Below are 20,732 nucleotides of genomic sequence, written 5' to 3'. Positions count from 1 at the left end.
TGATGACTTCACATGAAATGATTACATATGGCACTTTTAAAGGACATGTATGTATAATCAAAGTTGTATCAATGTCTTGTGTCTGCTAGGTAGGTGGATTATGCAATTTTGTATTTACATTTTTAATATCCATTTATTCATCGTCAACCGCTAAAGTCCTGATTTTTATTCAAATTTTACTTGCACTTTTACATACATTTTATCCGTACTTGTTTTATGTAATTTTTATCTGTGTTATTAAAATGCTATTTAGGTTAGGGAAAATTCTAAATAATGATATTACTGTTAAAGCATTGGGAAATCGGACTACCATTTACAGTAGAAAAAATACAATTATTGCCAAAATAATTATTGCCTATAAATTTTACCAGTAAAATCATTTATGTCCCATCTTAAAACTCATTTGTATACTCTAGCCTTTAAATAGACCCACCTTTTAGACCAGTTGATCTACCTTTTAGACCAGTTGATCTGCCGTCTCTCCTTCGTGGAGAGGGGGAAGGGCAAATATTAGGTGACCACAGCTGTTCGAAGACCACTCATCTGTGCATCAGTTGGGGACGTCTCTGCGCTGCTGACTTATCCACACTCAAGATGATCCACAGCTGGCCCCACTATGGTCTGGACTCTCACACTATAAACTAGATCCACTCGGCGTCCATTGCAGTCCCCTCCAAGGTTTCTCATTGTATCCCGTTAAGTTGAGTTTTTCCTTGTATTGTGAAGCAGACGCACTAACCCCTCTGCCACCGTGAAGCCCTATAAATATAATTCACATGTTTTATTTTATTTTTTATTTTTTTTTAAACACATATAATTTTACAAAAATATTTATTTGGCACGAGTGGAAAGCCAGGTCCCTGAAAATAATACCTACATTAAAGCGGTCCGTGGTGCTAAAAAGGTTGGGGACCCCTGTTTTAAACGGTTCTTTTAAAAAGAACGGCTCCCTAAGATCCGGCTCCCTTCAAAGAGCCACGGCTCCCACCACGAAGGCCGAGAGCCGAGAGTTGAGAGCCGAGAGTCGAGAGCCGACGTGTTCGCGAGCCGTCCAATGAGAAGCCGCCCTGTTGGCCCTCCAGCCATCCCGTCATGCTTGTGGGCTCAGCAGCGCTACGTCAGCACTGACACGGAAACATGGCGGCGTCCGGAGCACGGCGGCGGGCTGCTGGCGGGATGTTGACGCTCCTGAAAAGCTTCCTCGTCGCGCTGCTGTGTCACCGCGCCGTGGCGGATGTGACAACCGACCACGGGGCCGCCGCCGCGGGAGACGGAGCCCCGCACCGTCGATTCGAGTACAAGTACAGCTTTAAAGGACCGCACCTGGCTCAGCCGGACGGCGGCGTTCCGTTCTGGATCCACTCCGGCAGTAAGTGCGCCGACACAGCTCTCATCTTCTGGCGTGCTTTGATGGAGCTGCCCGGCTCCAACGGGCCTTTGCTCCCATTGCACACCTCGTTATTAGCCCGCTGCCACCTGGTTAGAATCACCCTTTGGATTGTTGCGTCACAAACTGATTGTGAATGAGACCAGTGAAAGATATCGATTTGTTTTAACTATAAAACTTATTTTTTTTCCTTTTTTACTAAGTACCACCTCAGAAAACACTTGGCTCTCCATGCACCACCATGAGGACCAACATTAAAATACAGTAGCGCAGTAGGCCTAAGTATTCAATGGAACAAGGCAGAGGTTTTATTCCAACAAGTAGTTACTTTATGACATCACATAAGAAGTAATGAGAAACCTCATTCAACACTTTAAAATGGCATATGTTTTTAGTAGAGATGTCTGATAATGGCTTTTTTTGCCGATATAGTCCAACTCTTAATTACAGATTCCGATAACAACCGATACCGATATATACAGCCGTGGAGTTACTAACACATTATTATGCCCAATTTTGTTGTGATGCCCCGCTGGATACATTTAACATTGAACATTAGGACCAACATTGAAATACAGTAACGCAGTAGGCCTAAGTATTCAATAGAACAAGGCAGAGGTTTTATTCCAAGAAGTAGTTACTTTATGACATCACATAGAAAGTAATGAGGAACCTCAATCAACACTTTGAAATGGCATAGGTTCTTAGTAGAGATGTCCCATAATGGCTTTTTTGCCGATATCATGATATTGTCCAACTATTAATTACCAAATCCGATGTCAACCGATGCCCAACACATTATTATGCCTAATTTTGTTGTGATGCCCCGCTGGATCCATTTAACAATGAACCATTAGGACCAACATTAAAATACAGTAGCTTTAACAATAAACCATGAGGACCAACATTAAAATACAGTAGCGCAGTAGGCCCAAGTATTCAATAGAACAAGGCAGAAGGTTTTATTCCAACAAGTAGTTACTTTATGACATCACATCGGAAGTTATGAAGAACCTCATTCAACACTTTAAAATGGCATATGTTCTTAGTAGAGATGTTCGATAATAGCTTTTTTGCCGATTTACCGATTCCGATATCAACCGATATCAACCGATACCGATATATACAGTCATGGAATTAACACATTATTATGCATTATTTTGTTGTGATGCCCCGCTGGATGCATTAAACAATGAACCATGAGGACCAACATTCAAATACAGTAGCGCAGTAGGACTAAGTATTCAATAAAACAAGGTAGAGGTTTTATACCAACAAGTAGTTACTTTATGACATCACATATGAATTAATGAGGAACCTTATTCAACACTTTAAAATTGCATATGTTCTTAGTAGAGATGTACGATAATGGCTTTTTTGCCGATATTTGATATTGTCCAACTATTAATAAACCGATATCAACCAATATATACAGTCATGGAATTAACACATTATTTTGCCTAATTTTCTTGTGATGCCTAACTGGATGCATTAAACAATGAACCATTAGGACCAACATTAAAATACAGCGTAGTAGTTCTAAGTATTCAATAGAACAAGGCAGAGGTTTCCCAAAGTAGTTACTTTATGACATCACATAGAAAGTAATGAGGAACCTCATGCAACACTTAAAAATGGCATATGTTCTTAGTAGAGCTGTCCGATAATGGCTTTTTTGCCGATATTCCGATATTGTCCAACTATTAATTACAGATATCAACCGATATCAATATATACAGTCATAAAATTAACACATTATTATGCCTAATTTTGTTGTGATGCCCCGTTGGATGCATTAAACAATGAACCATTAGGACCAACATTAAAATACCGTAGCGCAGTAGGCTTAAGTATTCAATAGAACAAGGCAGAGGTTTTATTCCAACAAGTAGTTACTTTATGACATCACATAGGAAGTAAGGAGGAACCGCATTCAACACTTTAAATTGGCATATGTTCTTAGTAGAGATATTCGATAATGGCTTTTTTGCCGATTTACCGATACCGATATATACAGTCATGGAATTAAGACATTATTATGCGTAATTTTGTTGTGATGCCCCGCTGGATGCATTAAGCAATGAACCATGAGGACCAACAATAAAAAACAGTAGCGCAGTAGGCCTAAGTATTCAATAGAACAAAGCAGAGTTTTTTTTCCAACAAGTAGTTACTTTATGACATCATATAGGAAGTAATGAAGAACCTCACTCAACACTTTAAAATGGCATATGTTCTTAGTAGAGCTGTCCGATAATGGCTTTTTTTGCCGATATCCGATATTTCAATATTGTCCAACTATTAATTATCGTTATCAACCGATACCGATATATACAGTCATGTAATTAACACATTATTATGCCTAATTTTGTTGTGATGCCCCGCTGGATGCGTTGAATAATGAACCATGAGGACCAACTTTAAAATGCTGTAGCGCAGTAGGCCTAAGTATTCAATAGTACAAGGCAGAGGTTTTATACCAACTATTAATTACCGATTCCGATATCAACTGATACAGATATATAGTCGTGGAATCAACACATTATTATGCCCAATTTTGTTGTGATGCCCCGCTGGATGCATTAAACAATGAACCATGAAGACCAACATTAAAATACAGTAGCGCAGTAGACCTAAGTATTCAATAGAACAAGGCAGAGGTTTTATTCCAACAAGTAGTTACGGGGCAGATATGTGCCTTATGAAGTGTTCATGTGTGAGGAGTGTTCAAAAAGAGTCCCTTGGAGAAGTGGCTTACAAGTTAGCAAGTGTCGCTCGCATCGCTGACGGTGACGTCATCACCATCATTGTTTACTGAAGCAGAGATGCTGATTGTGCGTTATGATAAACACGCATGCGACGCCAGGCTCTGCTTTTTATTGATAATTTTTTATTATCTATAGCAAGGGTGTCAAAAGTGTGGTCCGGAGGCCATCGGCAGCCCTCAGCTAATGTTTTGAAGCCCCACAGCACATTTTAAAACACTATTAAAATAAACAAAAACATAAAAAAAGTGGAATAAAAAAGCTGAAAGGTGAAATGTTATTTAGAAAAAGTTGAAATGTTGACTTATAAAACAAAGCTGATTTGTTTTCTTTAATACTACCATTGCTCAAAACATAATATTGAATCAAAATCAATATTTTTATGAATTGTTGACCTATCCAAGGCTCCGATTACCTCACATAAAATATTCCACTTTGAAAAACAATTTTTGTGGAAGGTTTTGAACATTTTGTGTGTTTGGCATAACAAAAACATAGTTTTCTTTGACAAAAAGAGCAGAAAACAAACAAACTAACATAAAAAAAGAACCTTTTAGAATTGAGGGATAGATCTGAAGTTGATATAGACTCTAGAGATTAAGCGCTAATCTTCGGAGTATAAGGCGCACCTGCCGAAAATGCATAATAAAGAAGGAAAAAAACATCTATAAGTCGTACTGGAGTATAAGTCACATTTTTGGGGAAAATTTATTTGATAAAACCCAACACCAAGAAGAGACATTTGAAAGGCAAATTAAAATAAATAAAGAATAGTGAACAACAGGCTGAATAAGTGTACGTTATATGACGCATAAATAACCAACTGAGAAGGTGCCTGGTATGTTAACGTAACATATTATGGTAAGAGTCATTCAAATGACTAACATATAGAACATGCTATATGTTTACCAAACAATCTGTCACTCCTAATCGATAAATCCCATGAAATCTTATACGTCTAGTCTCTTACGTGAATGAGATAAATAATATTATTTGATATTTTACGGTAATGTGTTTATGGAGACGGCGTGGCGCAGTGGGGAGAGTGGCCGTGCGCAACCCGAGCGTCCCAGGTTCAATTCCCACCTAGTACCAACCTCGTCACGTCCGTTGTGTCCTGAGCAAGACACTTCACCCTTGCTCCTGATGGGTACTGTTTGGCGCCTTGCATGGCAGCTCCCTCCATCAGTGTGTGAATGTGTGTGAATGGGTAAATGTGGAAGTAATGTCAAAGCGCTTTGAGTACCTTGAAGGTAGAAAAGCGCTATACAAGTACAACCCATTTATCATTTATTTATTTATTTATAATTTCACACATAAGTCGCTCCTGAGTATAAGCCGCAGGCCCGGCCAAACTATGAAAAAAAAACTGCGATTTATAGTCCGAAAAATACGGTATGCCCTGGCACACCATTATCATCATTTCATGACCCAAGCAAAAAACTTTTTACACTTTTATACTGAAAAAAATACACCCATCCATCAATCCATCCATCCATTTTCTACCGGTTGTCCCTTTACAACTTCCATCCATCCGTCCACTTTCTACCGCGTTTCCCTATTGGGGTTGCGGGGGGTGCTGGAGCCTATCTCAGCTGCATTCGGGCGGAAGGCGGTGTACACCCTGGACAAGTCGCCATCTCATCACAGGGCCAACACAGATAGACAACATTCACACTCACATTCACACAGTAGGGCCAATTTGGTGTTGCCAATCCACCTATCCCCTGGTGCATGTCTTTGGAGGTGGGAGGAAGCCGGAGTACCCGGAGGGAACCCACGCAGTCACAGGGAGAACAGTGAACTCAAGACTACTCAATACCTCCGTATTGTGAGGCACACATGCACTAACCCCTGTACCACCGTGCTGCCCCCTTTACAACTTATTAAATACAAATATAGAAAAAAATACCAGCAGCAGTAAAGTTTTGATCCATGAAGGAAAGAATAAATGTTTCTAACTGAATACATATGGATATAAACGTATGCATAAAAATGTGTTTTCTTTTGTATTTTTTTTTTTAATGAATTAAGTAACGTTAATGACAAACTTTATCCAAAACACAATATAGACTGTGAGATATAACAGGATAATGGATACATGTATTATCTGTTTTCAAAACGCTTACAAAAATGTGGTACACCAAAAATGTACTGAGGGACCCCATTTTTATGACTTGATGGGGTCCCTGGGACCCCATTTTGAGAATTCTTTGCGCCAACACTGATTTACCCATTGTACAAAATAGTCACCACATTACATGAGCTCGTTGGTTGACATGAGAAAAGTTATAGAAGCTTTATATTTTGTTTCATCCAACCTATAAAATACCTACAGTATAGTTTTGTGTTGACATGTGGAAATAATTTGTTAGTTTGATGTCACCAGTCATAGTTCTGCTCGCTCCTTGTCTCCTTGCTAGATGCTATTCCTAGTGCAGACCAAGTGCGCATCACGCCATCCCTCAAAAGCCAGAGGGGCACCATTTGGACCAAAAACAAGGTGGCCTTTGAACATTGGGAGGCTGAGGTGACATTCCGTGTGTCTGGAAGAAGCAGAACAGGAGCTGATGGTTTGGTAAGAAAATATACACACTGTATAAGGACATGTGTCTTTTTTGCCTCTTTAAACTGTAATTTGACCCCCTTAAAATGCTTCAAAGTGCAAGTTAAAGCTATACTATGCCAAGTGAAAGCCATTTATCAACAACATCCAGAAACGCCAATCTGTAATTTTACCCCCTTAACATGCTTCAAAACTCACCAAATTTTACACACGCATCATGACTGGTGAAAATTGCCATCCAATAAAAAACCAAACCCCAAAAATGAAAATTGTGCTCTAGCGCCCCCTAGGAAAAAAAACTGACAAAACTGCTTGTAAATTCTGTTAGGAATGTCGTAGAGTGATGAAACAAAAACTTCTATGTAGGTCTGACTAAGATCGGGACTCGGGACACGACGGCAGCGGCCAAAGGCGGACCCGACCAACGCTGCTTGCAGCTTTAATTGGATCTGTTGTTCTACTGAGGAACATATTTATTCTAATGTTGTCCTAAACTGTCTTTCAATCAAATATTATTTATATATCTTTCGATGTTTGTTGTTTAAACCCCTCCCATTCACCAACACAAGTGTTTAGCATTAGCCACCCCCATACTAATACTAGGCAGGGTCATGCATACAAACAGTAGATATGCCTGATTGTCTAGGGACTTGTATTTTGTCACATGACTTCTTCCCGGAGGTGGAAAAAAGCGGTGGTCAAGCAAGCCAACAATCTGAGTACACAAGGGGCTTAGATCTTCATGCAAAAAGCAGATACGAGCAAAAAATCTAATTAAAGGAATAGATCCCTATACTTTATCAAAAATGTATTTGTTGCGTGATATCAAGGATTATTGTTCCCAAACATATTCAACTATCTTGTGCTCCAGAAGTCATTTTACATGAAAAAACAGATGAAAACTTTTAAAACCATGGAAGTGTACAACTTCTCTGTGTGTGACTGGGTCAACGAAATTGGTATCAAAACTGTCCCAGAACGACATGCATGGATTTTGCTTGAGCAAGATTCCATTTTATGATTCAACTTTGCATCTTGCAAGGACGCGTCTGTGTAAACAAAGTAAAACCGCAACGATATAGCACCCGACAGCTGCCAACCGTGACTGCATATGCATTTAACAAAGTAAAATTTTTTGAATAATCACCAGATTTGATTTTTGTCCGTTGCCAAATGTACTCCTGACACATATTTGTACAAAATAAACAAGAGGGGAGATGTAGAAGTACCTTTCCTGACAAAGTATCATTCACCCTGTTTTATGGTTTGTTAAAATCTACAATACAATCAATATCAAGATAATACTTCAATTGGAAACACTAAGCGAGGAAAGTGTATTTAAAAATATATCAAAAATAAGTGCTCACAGCAAACTCGTGGGTTCTGACACTCTGCTCCCTTTGATCGGAGTGCGTGCCACTTTTCTCGTCGTCTTTCGTAAAATCTTGCACTCTTCTGCCCTTATGGATTACCTCTCGAGGAACTCTAATGAAATGTTTTTGCTTTTCGCAATTTGAGCGGTTCGTACAGTCGAAAACAACGCAGGCATTGCGCATTTTTCTTCAAGAAAGGCTAAATTGCGTTGGCTTGACCACCACGCATATTTAATGAGTCTGACGTGAATCCGAACAAGACTGTATTAAACACAGCAAGCTAGTTGTAGACTTATGACGACAGCTGTGGGCATGTTGTTTGTTGGTGAGATGTTGTAAAAAGAAGTGCAAGCGCGTCATAATCATTATTAGTTTTTGACTTAAGTAGTTTAGCAGGTGGTCGCAGGATTAGGTCTCTGCTTTTTGCAGATGATGTGGTCCTGATGGCTTCATCTGAACAATATCTTCAGCTCTCACTGGATCGGTTCGCAGCCGAGTGTGAAGCGACCGGAATGAGAATCAGCACCTCCAAGTCCGAGTCCATGGTTCTCGCCCAGAAAAGGGTGGAGTGCCATCTCCGGGTTGGGGAGGATACCCTGCCCCAAGTGGAGGAGTTCAAGTACCTCGGAGTCTTGTTCATGAGTGAGGGAAGAGTAGATTGTGAGATCGACCAGGGGATCGGTGTGGCGTCTTCAATTATACGGACGCTGTATCGATCCGTTGTGGTGAAGAAGGAGCTGAGCCGGAAGGCAAAGCTCTCAATTTACCGGTCGATCTACGTTCCTACCCTCACCTATGGTCATGAGCTTTGGGTTATGACCGAAAGGACAAGATCACGGGTACAAGTGGCCGAACAGAGCCTTCTCCGCCGGGTGGCGGGGCTCTCCCTTAGAGATAGGGTGAGAAGCTCTGCCATCCGAGAGGAACTGAAAGTAAAGCCGCTGCTCCTCCACATCGAGACGAGCCAGATGAGGTGGTTCGGGCATCTGATCAGGATGCCACCCGGACGCCTCCCTAAGGAGGTGTTTAGGGCACGCCCAACCGGTAGGAGGCCACGGGGAGGACCTAGGACACATTGGGAAGACTATGTCTCCCGGCTGGCCTGGGAGTGCCTCGGGATCCCCCGAGAAGAGCTTGACAAAGTGGCTGGGGAGAGGAAAGTCTGGGCTTCCCTGCTTAGGCTGCTGACCCCGCGACCCGACCTCGGATAAGCGGAAGAAGATGGATGGATGGATAGTTTAGCAGGTTTGTAGCGGCAATAATTAGCTAAAACTAACAGTTTGTACAGTGCAGAGACTGTTCAGCAATTTAAAAAAAGGAATTAATGTCTATAAAATTTCACTCAGTTATTAGCAAACGACACGCCATGAGAAAAGTCATTAAAAACCTCATGCGCCCCTCCAGGGTTGCATTTTTTGTCCCAGAATGCAATAGAAACACAAATTATGGCCATAATGTAAGTTCTATTGTTGCATTAATGAAACGACATGAGAAGAGTAATGAGAAAAGTACTTCAGTAGTTATTTTGGGCCAGCATACGATATAGCCACCAAATCTTGGAGAAAATCCTGATGTAATAATCTTGTTTCTCATGGTAGATTTAGGAACTGACATGAGGAACGCCTATCAAGGTGTCATATTTTTTCTCAAAATTCAATATTTTACACAGAAAAATTACTTTTAAATTTTTATTTTTTTGGTACCTTTAAGGTATTGTATGAGAAAAGTCAATGACAAAATGTATTCAATGCTTCAAGGTGTGGCGTTTGGATTAACTTACAATTTAGTCACAGTTTTGTTTGCATTGAACGTCCCTGTTATGGTAAAATCTCTTTAGTAACTTCCTGACATGACAGGAGAATTTTCATTCAAGGCAATTTTTTCCAGCATGCATTATGTATCGCAGGGGTCTCAAACTCGATTTACTTGGGGGCCACTGGATGCAGAGTCTGGGTGAGGCTGGACCGCAAGACAAGATTTCTTAAAAAAAATGCTGCATACTCCTCAACATGTCTAGTTGTATAATGACGTTTCAAATTGTATTCCTTGTGCACCGGAACTTTCTCTGTGCAAATAAGACACGTCAGGGTGCCCCTGTGCTCAACAAAGGAATATTGCATCTCCCTCTTTTCCTGGAAATGTCTTTGCTCATCATGCTCATCACTAACCTTCCTCTTCACTGCAGGCTTTGAAAAAGACATGTTTGGGGTTGTGGAATATACTTGTGTTTCGCTGACGCACGAGAATAATGTTATTTCCGCAATGTGTGTGGTTCAGTTTCCTCCCTACATCAACACGGCGGTCGGCGGATAATAGCGCAAAAAAGTGACGGCTCCCGGACTGTTATCCGGCATCATATAGAAATATATGCAGTGTTCATCATGTGAGGCAATGCAAAATAAACAATAAAAAAAACAAATAACGGTTTGAATTGGTCCAGGTTATCGGGTACTGTTATTACTGACGGACAGATGTTGCGGTGTGGTGTGCCTGCAGCCAGGCATGTAAGTAAACTCTTGTCTCCATGGCAACGTCTATGTCGCTTTCACTCATTTGCCGCTTTTCCACTAACACAGAGGTAGGCAACCCAGAACGTTGAAAGAGCCATTTTGGACCCAAATAACAACGCTGTCAAGCGCTATTCATATAAAACTTGCGGGCCGCACTAACATTAAACTTTCATATTAGGGTGGGGGCCCCAAAATAACGTCTCGTGGGCCAATTGGGGCCCGCGGGCCGCGTGTCTGGGACCCCTGATGTATCGTTAACGTCACTCCATCAATGCATTTTTTAGAACATTTGTACATTTGAATTCAATGTTTTTATTTTCTGTTAGCATAACGGCATCTTTTCTTCATCCATCCATCCATTTTCTACTGCTTGTTCCATTCAATTTTGAAGAATGGTATATATTTTTTCTCATTCCCACAGGCCATCTGGTTCACAGCTGTCCAAGGCCTCGACGGTCCAGTGTACGGCGCAGCTGACAAGTGGAACGGAGTCGGAATTTTCTTTGACTCTTTTGACAACGACGGAAAGGTCGGTGTCAAGTGAAAGTCCCGTTGCATTTAATGTTAGGATTCATTTTTGTTGTTTTGGTAAATTTTTAAAAAATATATTTTTTGCTCCTTATGACTAATACTAGTAGGTAGCTTTAGCAACAGAATGCAAAACAGCAATTGTTGTTATATTTGTCGTTATTAAAGCTGTTTTTGTCTTTTATACCAAAAACATCTGAAACATTGACCATGTAACATCATTTAACAAAAGTAAATATGGATGATTATTCTTATGGACTCCTCCTCTAATTCCATCTTATTTCGATCGTTGTTATTGTTTTCACTGGCAATTCTGTTGTGTTCACTTTTTGATTTACTTAAAAGGTGATTATGTAACATCTCTCGTCTAGTAGCCCATGCTTTATCATGCTAAGGTATGAGATTAGCTTGTGTTTTTCAAGTGGAAAAAAAAAAAAAAGATTATCATGTTTTGTATCCATTCCAGAAAAATAACCCGGCTATCATTGTTGTGGGAAACAATGGCAACCTTGTTTTTGACCACCAACAGTAAGTAATCAATTTCCTTTCCTCTGACGTTGCCGTCGGCGCCTCACATTTGAACAACTTAAAGAAGATTAGGAAATATGATTATATTTGCTTGAAAATGCATAATCCCCTATCTGTCCTAATCTCCCGTGAGCCAGCGAAAGCTTTGAATCACTCTTTCCCAGTTTCGTTAGTTGGATTTCGCACAAAAACAGGCGCACGGGCGATGTTGTTCACATTTTTCAATCACAGTTTTAAGATATTTTACTCTGTTTGCACTACTACTTGAGTGTTTGCAGACCAGTAGCAGGGGGGAAAAAAAATCAGCATTACAATAAATGCATTATCACTGATGACAATCACTCATTGACATGTTTTAATGATTAATCCTCTTAAAAAATGTATTAGCAACTAAGTTGGCCTGTCATGGGAACCACACTTCACACATCTTGCAGGCAATATCTTATTTTGTAATAATTTCTTACATTATTTATCTATGTTGGAATTTTGTGTAAACTGATAATAAAAAAAGGCTTATTTGTGTTTATTTTATTTATAGCAGCCAGTTGGGGCAAAACAAGTAGTTTCATTGTTGCCCTAAGTACCCATTATGCTTGTATTGAGGACTCCAGAAGTAGATTGGTTAGATGACATTACATACATACAACTATTTGTTTCTTAACAGAAGTTTTTTGTTCTTTATGAAAACAACAAAAAAGCTTTTTATTGTGTTGTTTATTTTGAACATAAATTTTACAACTTTACACAGTGCAATATTGCTTTTTTGATGTAAATTTAAAAATATCTGTTTTCTGATAATCTAGTAATGTCATGACTTTTCTGTAACATTAAATTTTTTTTAAATTAGAAGATTTTCCCTTTAATATGATTTTTTTCTTCATTTTCATCTCATTCAGTTGTTTGTTATAGTAACATCCCATCATTCTGCCTTTTCTCTCCCTAAAATATGACGTTATTATTGATTTTTTTTATTTGTCAAATCGCAAAAGTATATTTTTTAATTTTTATGATTAATTAGTAGGGATGTCCGATATTATCGAACCGCAGATTTTATCGGCCGATAAATGCTTTATAACGTAATATCGGAAATGATTGGTATCGGTTTCATAATTATGGGTATATCGGTTTCAAAACGTAAAATATATGACTTTTGAAAACGCCGCTGTGCACACGGACGTACAGAGCGTTACAGAGCGCCAATTAACCTTAAAGGCACTACCTTTGTGTACCAGCTCAGTCACATAATAACTACGGCTTTTCACACACAAGTGAATGCCACGCATACTTGGTAAACAGCCATACATGTCACACTGAGGGTGGCTGTATAAACAACATTAACACTGTTACAAATATGGGGCTTCACGGTGGCCGAGGGGTTAGTGCGTCTGCCTCACAATACGAAGTTCCTGCAGTCCTGGGTTCAAATCCAGGCTCAGGATCTTTCTGTGTGGAGTTTGCATGTTTTCCCCGTGAATGCGTGGGTTCCCTCCGGGTACTCCGGCTTCCTCCCACTTCCAAAGACATGCACCTGGGGATAGGTTGATTGACAACACTAAATTGGCCCTAGAGTGTGAATGTGAGTGTGAATGTTGTGTGTCTATCTGTGTTGGCGCTGCGATGAGGTGGCGACTTGTCCAGGGTGTACGCTGCCTTCCGCCCGATTGTAGCTGAGATAGGCGCCAGCGCCCCCCGCGACCCCGAAAGGGAATAAGTGGTAGAAAATGGATGGACAAATATGCGCCACACTGTTTACCCACACCAAGCAAGAATGACAAACATATTTCAGGAGAACATCTGCACCGTAACACAACATAAGCACAACTGAACAAATACCCAGAATCCCTTGTAGTACTTAACTCTTCCGGGACGCTACAATTTAAACCCCCCCTACCCCCTTCCCCACCTCAACCCTGACCTCCCAATTTCGCCCACCTCAACCTCCTCATAGTCTCTCTCAGGGAGAGCATGTCCCAAATTCCAAGCTGCTGTTTAGAAGCATGTTAAAAAGATAATGCACTTTGTGACTTCAATAATAAATATGGCAGTGCTATGTTGGCATTTTTTTCCATAACTTGAGTTGATTTATTTTAGAAAACCTTATTACATTGTTTATTGCATCCAGCGGAGCATCACAACAAAATTAGGCATAATAATATGTTAATTCCACGACTGTATATATCCGTATCGGTTGATATCGGTATGGGTAATTAAGAGTTGGACAATATCAGAATATCGGATTTGGTAAAAAAGCCATTATCGGACATCTCTATAAAATGGTTATCTATGCTAAGTCGCGTCAAGTCAAACTTTATTTGTACATCACATTAAAACATTCTAGATTGATTGAAGTGTTGCACAGAGCACATAAGACTAGGCAAGAAAAAAACAGTGGATAATACAATATACAGTGATAAATTAAAAGCAATGTTAAGAGAAAAACTGTTCAAGCAAAACAAGATACAAAAAAACAACATGCTTTCTTATTCTTTGTCGAATGCCAATGAAAATAGATGAGTTTGCAGCAAGGTTTTAAAGTGTATTGGTGCAGTCCTAATGTGCTCAATTTACACGTAGATTCTTACCATAAGACCTTGGTTGTGTAAACACTGTCTCATACATTATCGTAGCCGTTTTTTTATTGTGACGTTAATGTTGGCAAAATATTGTCATAGGCACTCTGATTCCAAAGCGGTAACACAATAAATTGTGTTGGCAGTGATGGCAGTACACAAGCCCTCGGGACGTGTTTACGAGACTTCCGCAACAAGCCGTATCCCGTTCGAGCCAAAATTACATACTACAAGAAGACCTTGACGGTAACGTAGCGACATGCATGATTGTTCCTCTTCCTGTTATCAGCAGCCACTCAGCCCTCTTGGCTTTTACAGGTTATGATCAACAACGGTTTCACTCCAGACAAAGAGGACTATGAGTTCTGCACCAAAGTGGACAACATGATCATACCCGATGAGGGATTCTTCGGCATCTCGGCGGCCACCGGAAGTTTAGCAGGTAGGACTCAAAGGTAAAACTTCAAGAAAGGAAATTACGGTACATGAACAACATTTTTATTTTGATATTATGACTACTTCTCGATGAAAAACATGAATCTATTCTTGTCTTATTACATTTTCATCTCAAGTCTATTCTTGTAACATTATGACTTTTTATTGTATTACTGTGGAACCCAGAGCTGTACGCTTAGCTTTTTCACTTGTAAAACAGGTGCTACTAAATAAATAAAAAAATAATAGCACAGAAAAGTTTTTGTAGCGCAGAAAAAATGTAGCAGCAGTATGACATTTCTCAAATATCACAATTTCATTATTAACACACAAACAAGATACACATGCGCATTCATACATATCACGGTTCGGCAACCCACGGCTCCGGAGCCGTATGCAGCTCTTTGGTCACTCTGGTGTGGGTCAGCTGTTAACTTGTCAGCCTTCCCGAAATTACCGGGGGATTTCTGACCTCAATGTCTTTCCTTAAAATTGTCTGAAGTATGCGTACTGCGATTTTCACTCAGTCAGCAACATTGAGGCCGGGCCGTGATGGAAATGCCCATAACATTTTCTAATACATGTAGTTGTGGCCGCTGTTACACAACACTAAGTGCGTGCCGGCCGGTCACGTATTGTGTGAAACCTATAATACAATCCTCAAGCGATTGCAAGGCATGCTTGTTCAACAGCCATACAGGTTACACTGAGGGTTGTGATATAAACAACTTAAACACTCTTACTAATATGCGCCACACTGTGAACCCACACTAAACAAGAATGACAAACACATTTCGGGAAAACATCCGCACTGTACCACAACATAAACACAACAGAATTAATACCCAGAATCCCATGCAACCCTGACTCTTCCAGGCTACATTATACACCCCGCTAGCACATGTACATATTCTCTCTTTTGTAATTGTATTGCATGTTCAAAATAAACCGAAACTAATTAACCCTTCTAGTTACAAGCTTGCAGTGCAGTTTGTCTCAAGTTTTAAGGTGGTGAAAAAAATGTTGTCTTTTTCTGACCATTTCCTCCAACTAAGACTTTGTTTATTTCGTGTTGTGAGCAACTGGATCCCTGCTCCCATATGTGCATGACGGAGAAGTAGGAGGACACACAGCGCTGTACAGCACACAGAGTGCTACTACTGTGTCAATCACTTTGACAATCACAGTCCATTTGGTTATGGTTACGGTTTAAGTTTATTTCAAACATGCTATATAGATACGCGAACATTTTAGTCTATTGTAATCAACTTTGGATGGATTTATTTTGGGAGCACAATGCGATGAAATGGTTTACATTGGTGTTTTTTTGTGTGTGCTACCCTGAGATCGGTAGGTCGTGGTTTCAAACCCCGGCCGAGTCATACCAAAGAGTATAACAATGGGACCCGTTACCTCCCTGCTTGGCACTCAGCATCAAGGGTTGGAATTGGGGGTTAAATCACCAAAAATGATTCCCGGGCGCACCGCTGCTGCTATCCACTGCTCCCCTCACCTCCCAGGGGGTGATCAAGGGTGATGGGTCAAATGCAGAGAATAATTTTGCCACATGTAGTATGTGTGTGACAATCATTGGTACTTAAACTTTTTTTTTTTTTTTTTTACTTTAATGTCAACATGAGTCAGGCAGTCCAAAAACATTTTTCTCATGTTAGGACTTTGTTTCCTTGATATTACGACTTTTTAATATCCTGACTTCACTCTTTATTTGATAATTGTATTTTACTCTCGCTTTCTTAAAGGTGCAATGGTTCACAAAATGCAAATATTTCAGTTTTGTGACACAGTTTTCTGTTCAGTTTGGTATCTTTTTAACAGCTCCAGAATACCGTTTATCACAATAGTCCACTATTTTCATTTAGCAGTTGTTTTCTTACAAAAATATCTAATAAAATAAAAGTTTAAAAATCTTTGACCCTTGAATTTAATACAAACATTCTTTATTTATGCAATACATCATTGGACAAATTTGCCCGTAATTTAAATCATTATCTAACATAATATAATTTAATAATCATAATATATAATAATAAAGTATAACGTAAAGGGATCAAATACATTTTTCCCACTGCACTAAGTTTTTTCTCTTTGAATTCTTATAACATTTTACATTTTTAGTATTAGTAAGACTGTTTTGTTATAACAAAACCCCCTTTTATTCCATTTCTAATTATTTCTCATCATTCACCCATTTTTATTGAAAATATACTTTATATTACAACATTTTTGACAGTTTTTCTTCTAACCTTTAACTTTTTCTTGAATAATTTTCTACTGTATTATATTCTCTTGCAGTATTATGACTTTTTTCAAAACATTCCAAGGTTATTTTCTTGTAATATTATTGTTATATTTTATCCATCCATCCATCCATCCATTTTCTACCGCTTATTCCCTTTCGGGGTCGCGGGGGGCGCTGGCGCCTATCTCAGCTACAATCGGGCGGAAGGCGGGGTACACCCTGGACAAGTCGCCACCTCATCGCAGGGCCAACACAGATAGACAACATTCACATTCACACACTAGAGCCAATTTGGTGTTGCCAATCAACCTATCCCCAGGTGCATGTCCTTTGGAAATGGGAGGAAGCCGGAGTACCCGGAGGGAACCCACGCATTCACGGGGAGAACATGCAAACTCCACACAGAAAGATCCCGAGCCTGGATTTGAACCCAGGACTGCAGGACCTCGTATTGTGAGGCAGACGCACTAACCCCTCTGCCACCGTGAAGCTATATTGTTATATTTTAGTTTGCTAAATTTGGTATTTTTTTTTACAATGTCAAACTTTCTACAAAATATACTGGAATATTTTTTGGGTAGATTTTGCATTTAAAAATGTTTGCGTCGAAACAGTAACGTTTCAACTTTTTTTGTTGTTTACAATAATTCTATTTTAAACATTTTCTTGCAAAATTACAGCTTTATTAGATTTGCTAAAAAATGTTTAATGTTCTCCACACATTACTAGTTAATGTTTGTAGTATAAAAAAAAAACATTTGACAAAATGATTTGCTTTGGCCCCCTACAGCAGCCCGTTTCGGCAGCAAAGTCATTGACTAATTGCTACCAAACAGTGAATCTCTAATCTAGACAACATCTTGTTTGATACAAACAATAAACAACATATTTCTGTTCTTTCCTCACCAGATGACCACGACGTCTTGTCCTTCTTGTTGTTCAGACTCACAGAACCAGGCCATACGCCGGTAACTGCCATTCCTTAGAACACCATTGCCAGTCCAGTGTGTACACACTTTAGTGTGCGCGCATGAATTGTTCAAAGCCTCTATTGAATTCACTAAAAGTGTTTGTATTGTATATTTTTTTGTCTCTCCCCCACTTGAAGCCCCAACCTGAGACTGAGATTCCTAAAGAAGAGAAGGACAAGTACCAGGAGGAATTCCACAACTTTCAGCAAGAGCTAGACAAAAAGAAAGAGGAGTTCCAGAAAGAGCACCCTGACATCCAAGGAGAAGCAAGTTAGTATTCGAACAAAAGGCACAGTTAGATTAGATTAGATGTATGCACATTAAATATTTATTATTACCAAGAGACATAACATTTGTGTTATTTAATACAATATCCCTATTATAACCAGCAGTGGACATTTATTTTAGTTTTTAAAAATGTGTCTTGAGTAAGAAACGAAAAAAACAACACAAATGTCTACTGCACAAGACGCTGGTTCTTAGGAGGATATTTGAAATGTGTATTTTTTTTTTTATATTACTGTGTATCGTCCACAGTCGACGACTTGTATGAGAGCGTCAACGACCGAGAGATCCGCCAGGTGTTTGAAGGCCAGAACCGTATCCACCTGGAGATCAAGCAGCTCAACAGGCAGCTCGCTATGATACTAGACGAGCAGCGACGCTACGTGTCTGTTATCACCGAGGAAATCTCCAAAAAGGGATCGAACATCGGATCAGGCGGGGTGAGCGTCTTTACAATGCAAACTTCTTGTGTGATCGGATGGATTTCTATCTATCTATCACATTTGCTAAGGATAGAGTAGGGGTTGGCAACCCAACATGTTGAAAGAGCCATATTGGACCAAAAAGACAAAAAAATAAATCTGTCTGGATCCGCAAAAAGTTAAAAGCCGTATGTAAGTGTTATAATGAAGGCAACACATTAAGTGTCTCAGAGGGTTAGATAACTCCTGGACATTACTGGCTTAAAACTGCCAAATGTATAGATGTGTGCGCTCAAGTTAAAGGAAAGGACAGGCTGTCTTCTTCTAATGGACTTATTACAATCTTTGCAAGCTGGGTAACGTTTGCTGTGGTCTGGAACAAAATGGTAACGTTTGCTGTAGTCTGGAACAACATGGCACACAATCAGAAGTGCAGCCAATATCACATACAGACAATGTGTCATGAGACACGCAAATATGAATTAAATACACAGAGGACAAAAGTAAAGGAAATTAAATGAACTCAAATATACCTACACATGAGGCATAATGATTCAATATGTACACACAGCCTACCTAAATAGCACGTTAGAATGGATTATTAGCACTCCACGAAATCAATAACATCAACAAAGCTCACCTTTGTGCATTCACATACAGCATGAAACGTTTGGTGGACAAAATGAGACAAAGGAGTGACATAAAACATCTTTTTGTGGCAGAGACGGATGAAAGTTTTACACGTAAGCCAACTACAGTGAGTTCAAGGACCGCCAAAATTAGTAGGACAAAACGGCGCTGGCCAAATATTGTCATCAGTGAAGCATAAACACAAACATATTAAACAGTGGGCTTTCAAACAATTAGGAAGGTTTGTGTTATGTGTGTCCTCCAGAAACATTATTAGCTTTGCTTCTTCCTACTCCTTTTCGGACATGCTGTTAAGTGAAATGATATGAAATTCTGCGATGTATTATGCTGTAAGCGTGTTCATGTTTGAAATAAACAAAAGAAAGAAAGAAAACAACAAATATATTTTCCCCCCATAATTTTCCATTTTTGAAAAAGTTCCAGGGAGCCACTAGGCCGGTGCTAAAGAGCCACATGCGGCTCAAGAGCCACGGGTTGCTGACCCTCGGGATAGAGCTTAGACAAAATAATACAACTCTGAAAGTCACATGGAAACAGCCAGAAAATCCCCACTATATGTTATCAAGATCTAAACATGACCACTGCAAGTCCAGTTTTGGCTAGACGTCAGTCAAGTCTGACAACCACCTGTTCTGCTCACTGTGATTACAGTAAATAAGTGTGTAATGACCCTACATCCAAGTGTTAGGTCCCTATTGATGGCAGGACTGATCCGGGACTGTAATGTATATTGAAAATGATTGGTAGTCTGTTTACTCCTTGTGTCATGTGTCCAAACATTGCTAAATACTAGGGTTAGTTTTGTAAAATAAAGAATGACATTTTTTACTGTTTTACAAAATTAAATCTTCATTCTGGCAACACATTACTCTGGAAAAATGTCTCTAAAAATTACGACTTTATTTTTGTGATACTGTAATTGTATTCTTATTCATTGATTTGTTAGACTTCACGATATTGCACTTCTTTTTATGGGAAAAAAATGTTTTAACCAATACTTTTATTTTTTTAACGATGTTTTCGTCTAAATATTGCAAACTTGTGCTCGTCACAATACGACTATTTTCATGTAATAATACAACCATAATCTTGTAATTTTACTGCATTTTTGTAATTATATTGTATTTTTGACACAAAAATAATGACTGACTCATTGTAATCATTATTTTTGTGTCAAAAATACAATATAATTACAAAAATGCAGTAAAATTACAAGATTATGGTGACTGACTCATTGTAATGGGCTTCACGGTGGCGGAGGGGTTAGTGCGTCTGCCTCACAATACGAAGGTCCTGCAGTCCTGGGTTCAAATCCAGGCTCGGGATCTTTCTGTGTGGAGTTTGCATGTTCTCCCCGTGAATGCGTGGGTTCCCTCCGGGTACTCCGGCTTCCTCCCACTTCCAAAGACATGCACCTGGGGATAGGTTGATTGGCAACACTAAATTGGCCCTAGTGTGTGAATGTGAGTGTAAATGTTGTC

The 20,732-nt window shown here is 39.5% G+C and overlaps 1 protein-coding gene across 1 annotated transcript in view; it reads left to right on the top strand.

Annotated features, from left to right (window-relative positions):
• Positions 1–1,093: 1,093 nt before the first annotated feature.
• Positions 1,094–20,732, top strand: part of lman1 (lectin, mannose-binding, 1) — a 34,055-nt gene continuing 14,416 nt past the window's right edge. The window contains exons 1-9 of the mRNA XM_061876530.1: positions 1,094–1,369; positions 6,576–6,730; positions 11,023–11,130; positions 11,596–11,657; positions 14,374–14,473; positions 14,546–14,669; positions 17,832–17,890; positions 18,031–18,163; positions 18,431–18,618. Of these exons, the coding sequence (XP_061732514.1) occupies positions 1,138–1,369; positions 6,576–6,730; positions 11,023–11,130; positions 11,596–11,657; positions 14,374–14,473; positions 14,546–14,669; positions 17,832–17,890; positions 18,031–18,163; positions 18,431–18,618 (1,161 nt within the window). The 5' untranslated portion in view covers positions 1,094–1,137. The remainder of the gene's footprint in view (positions 1,370–6,575; positions 6,731–11,022; positions 11,131–11,595; positions 11,658–14,373; positions 14,474–14,545; positions 14,670–17,831; positions 17,891–18,030; positions 18,164–18,430; positions 18,619–20,732) is intronic.

The sequence above is a fragment of the Nerophis ophidion genome, linkage group LG17 (genome assembly GCF_033978795.1).
Source record: "Nerophis ophidion isolate RoL-2023_Sa linkage group LG17, RoL_Noph_v1.0, whole genome shotgun sequence".
In the NCBI taxonomy this organism is placed as follows: Eukaryota; Metazoa; Chordata; class Actinopteri; order Syngnathiformes; family Syngnathidae; genus Nerophis; species Nerophis ophidion.
The sequence above is the reverse complement of the archived record's forward strand: the minus strand, read 5'-3'. Positions and strand labels throughout refer to the sequence as shown.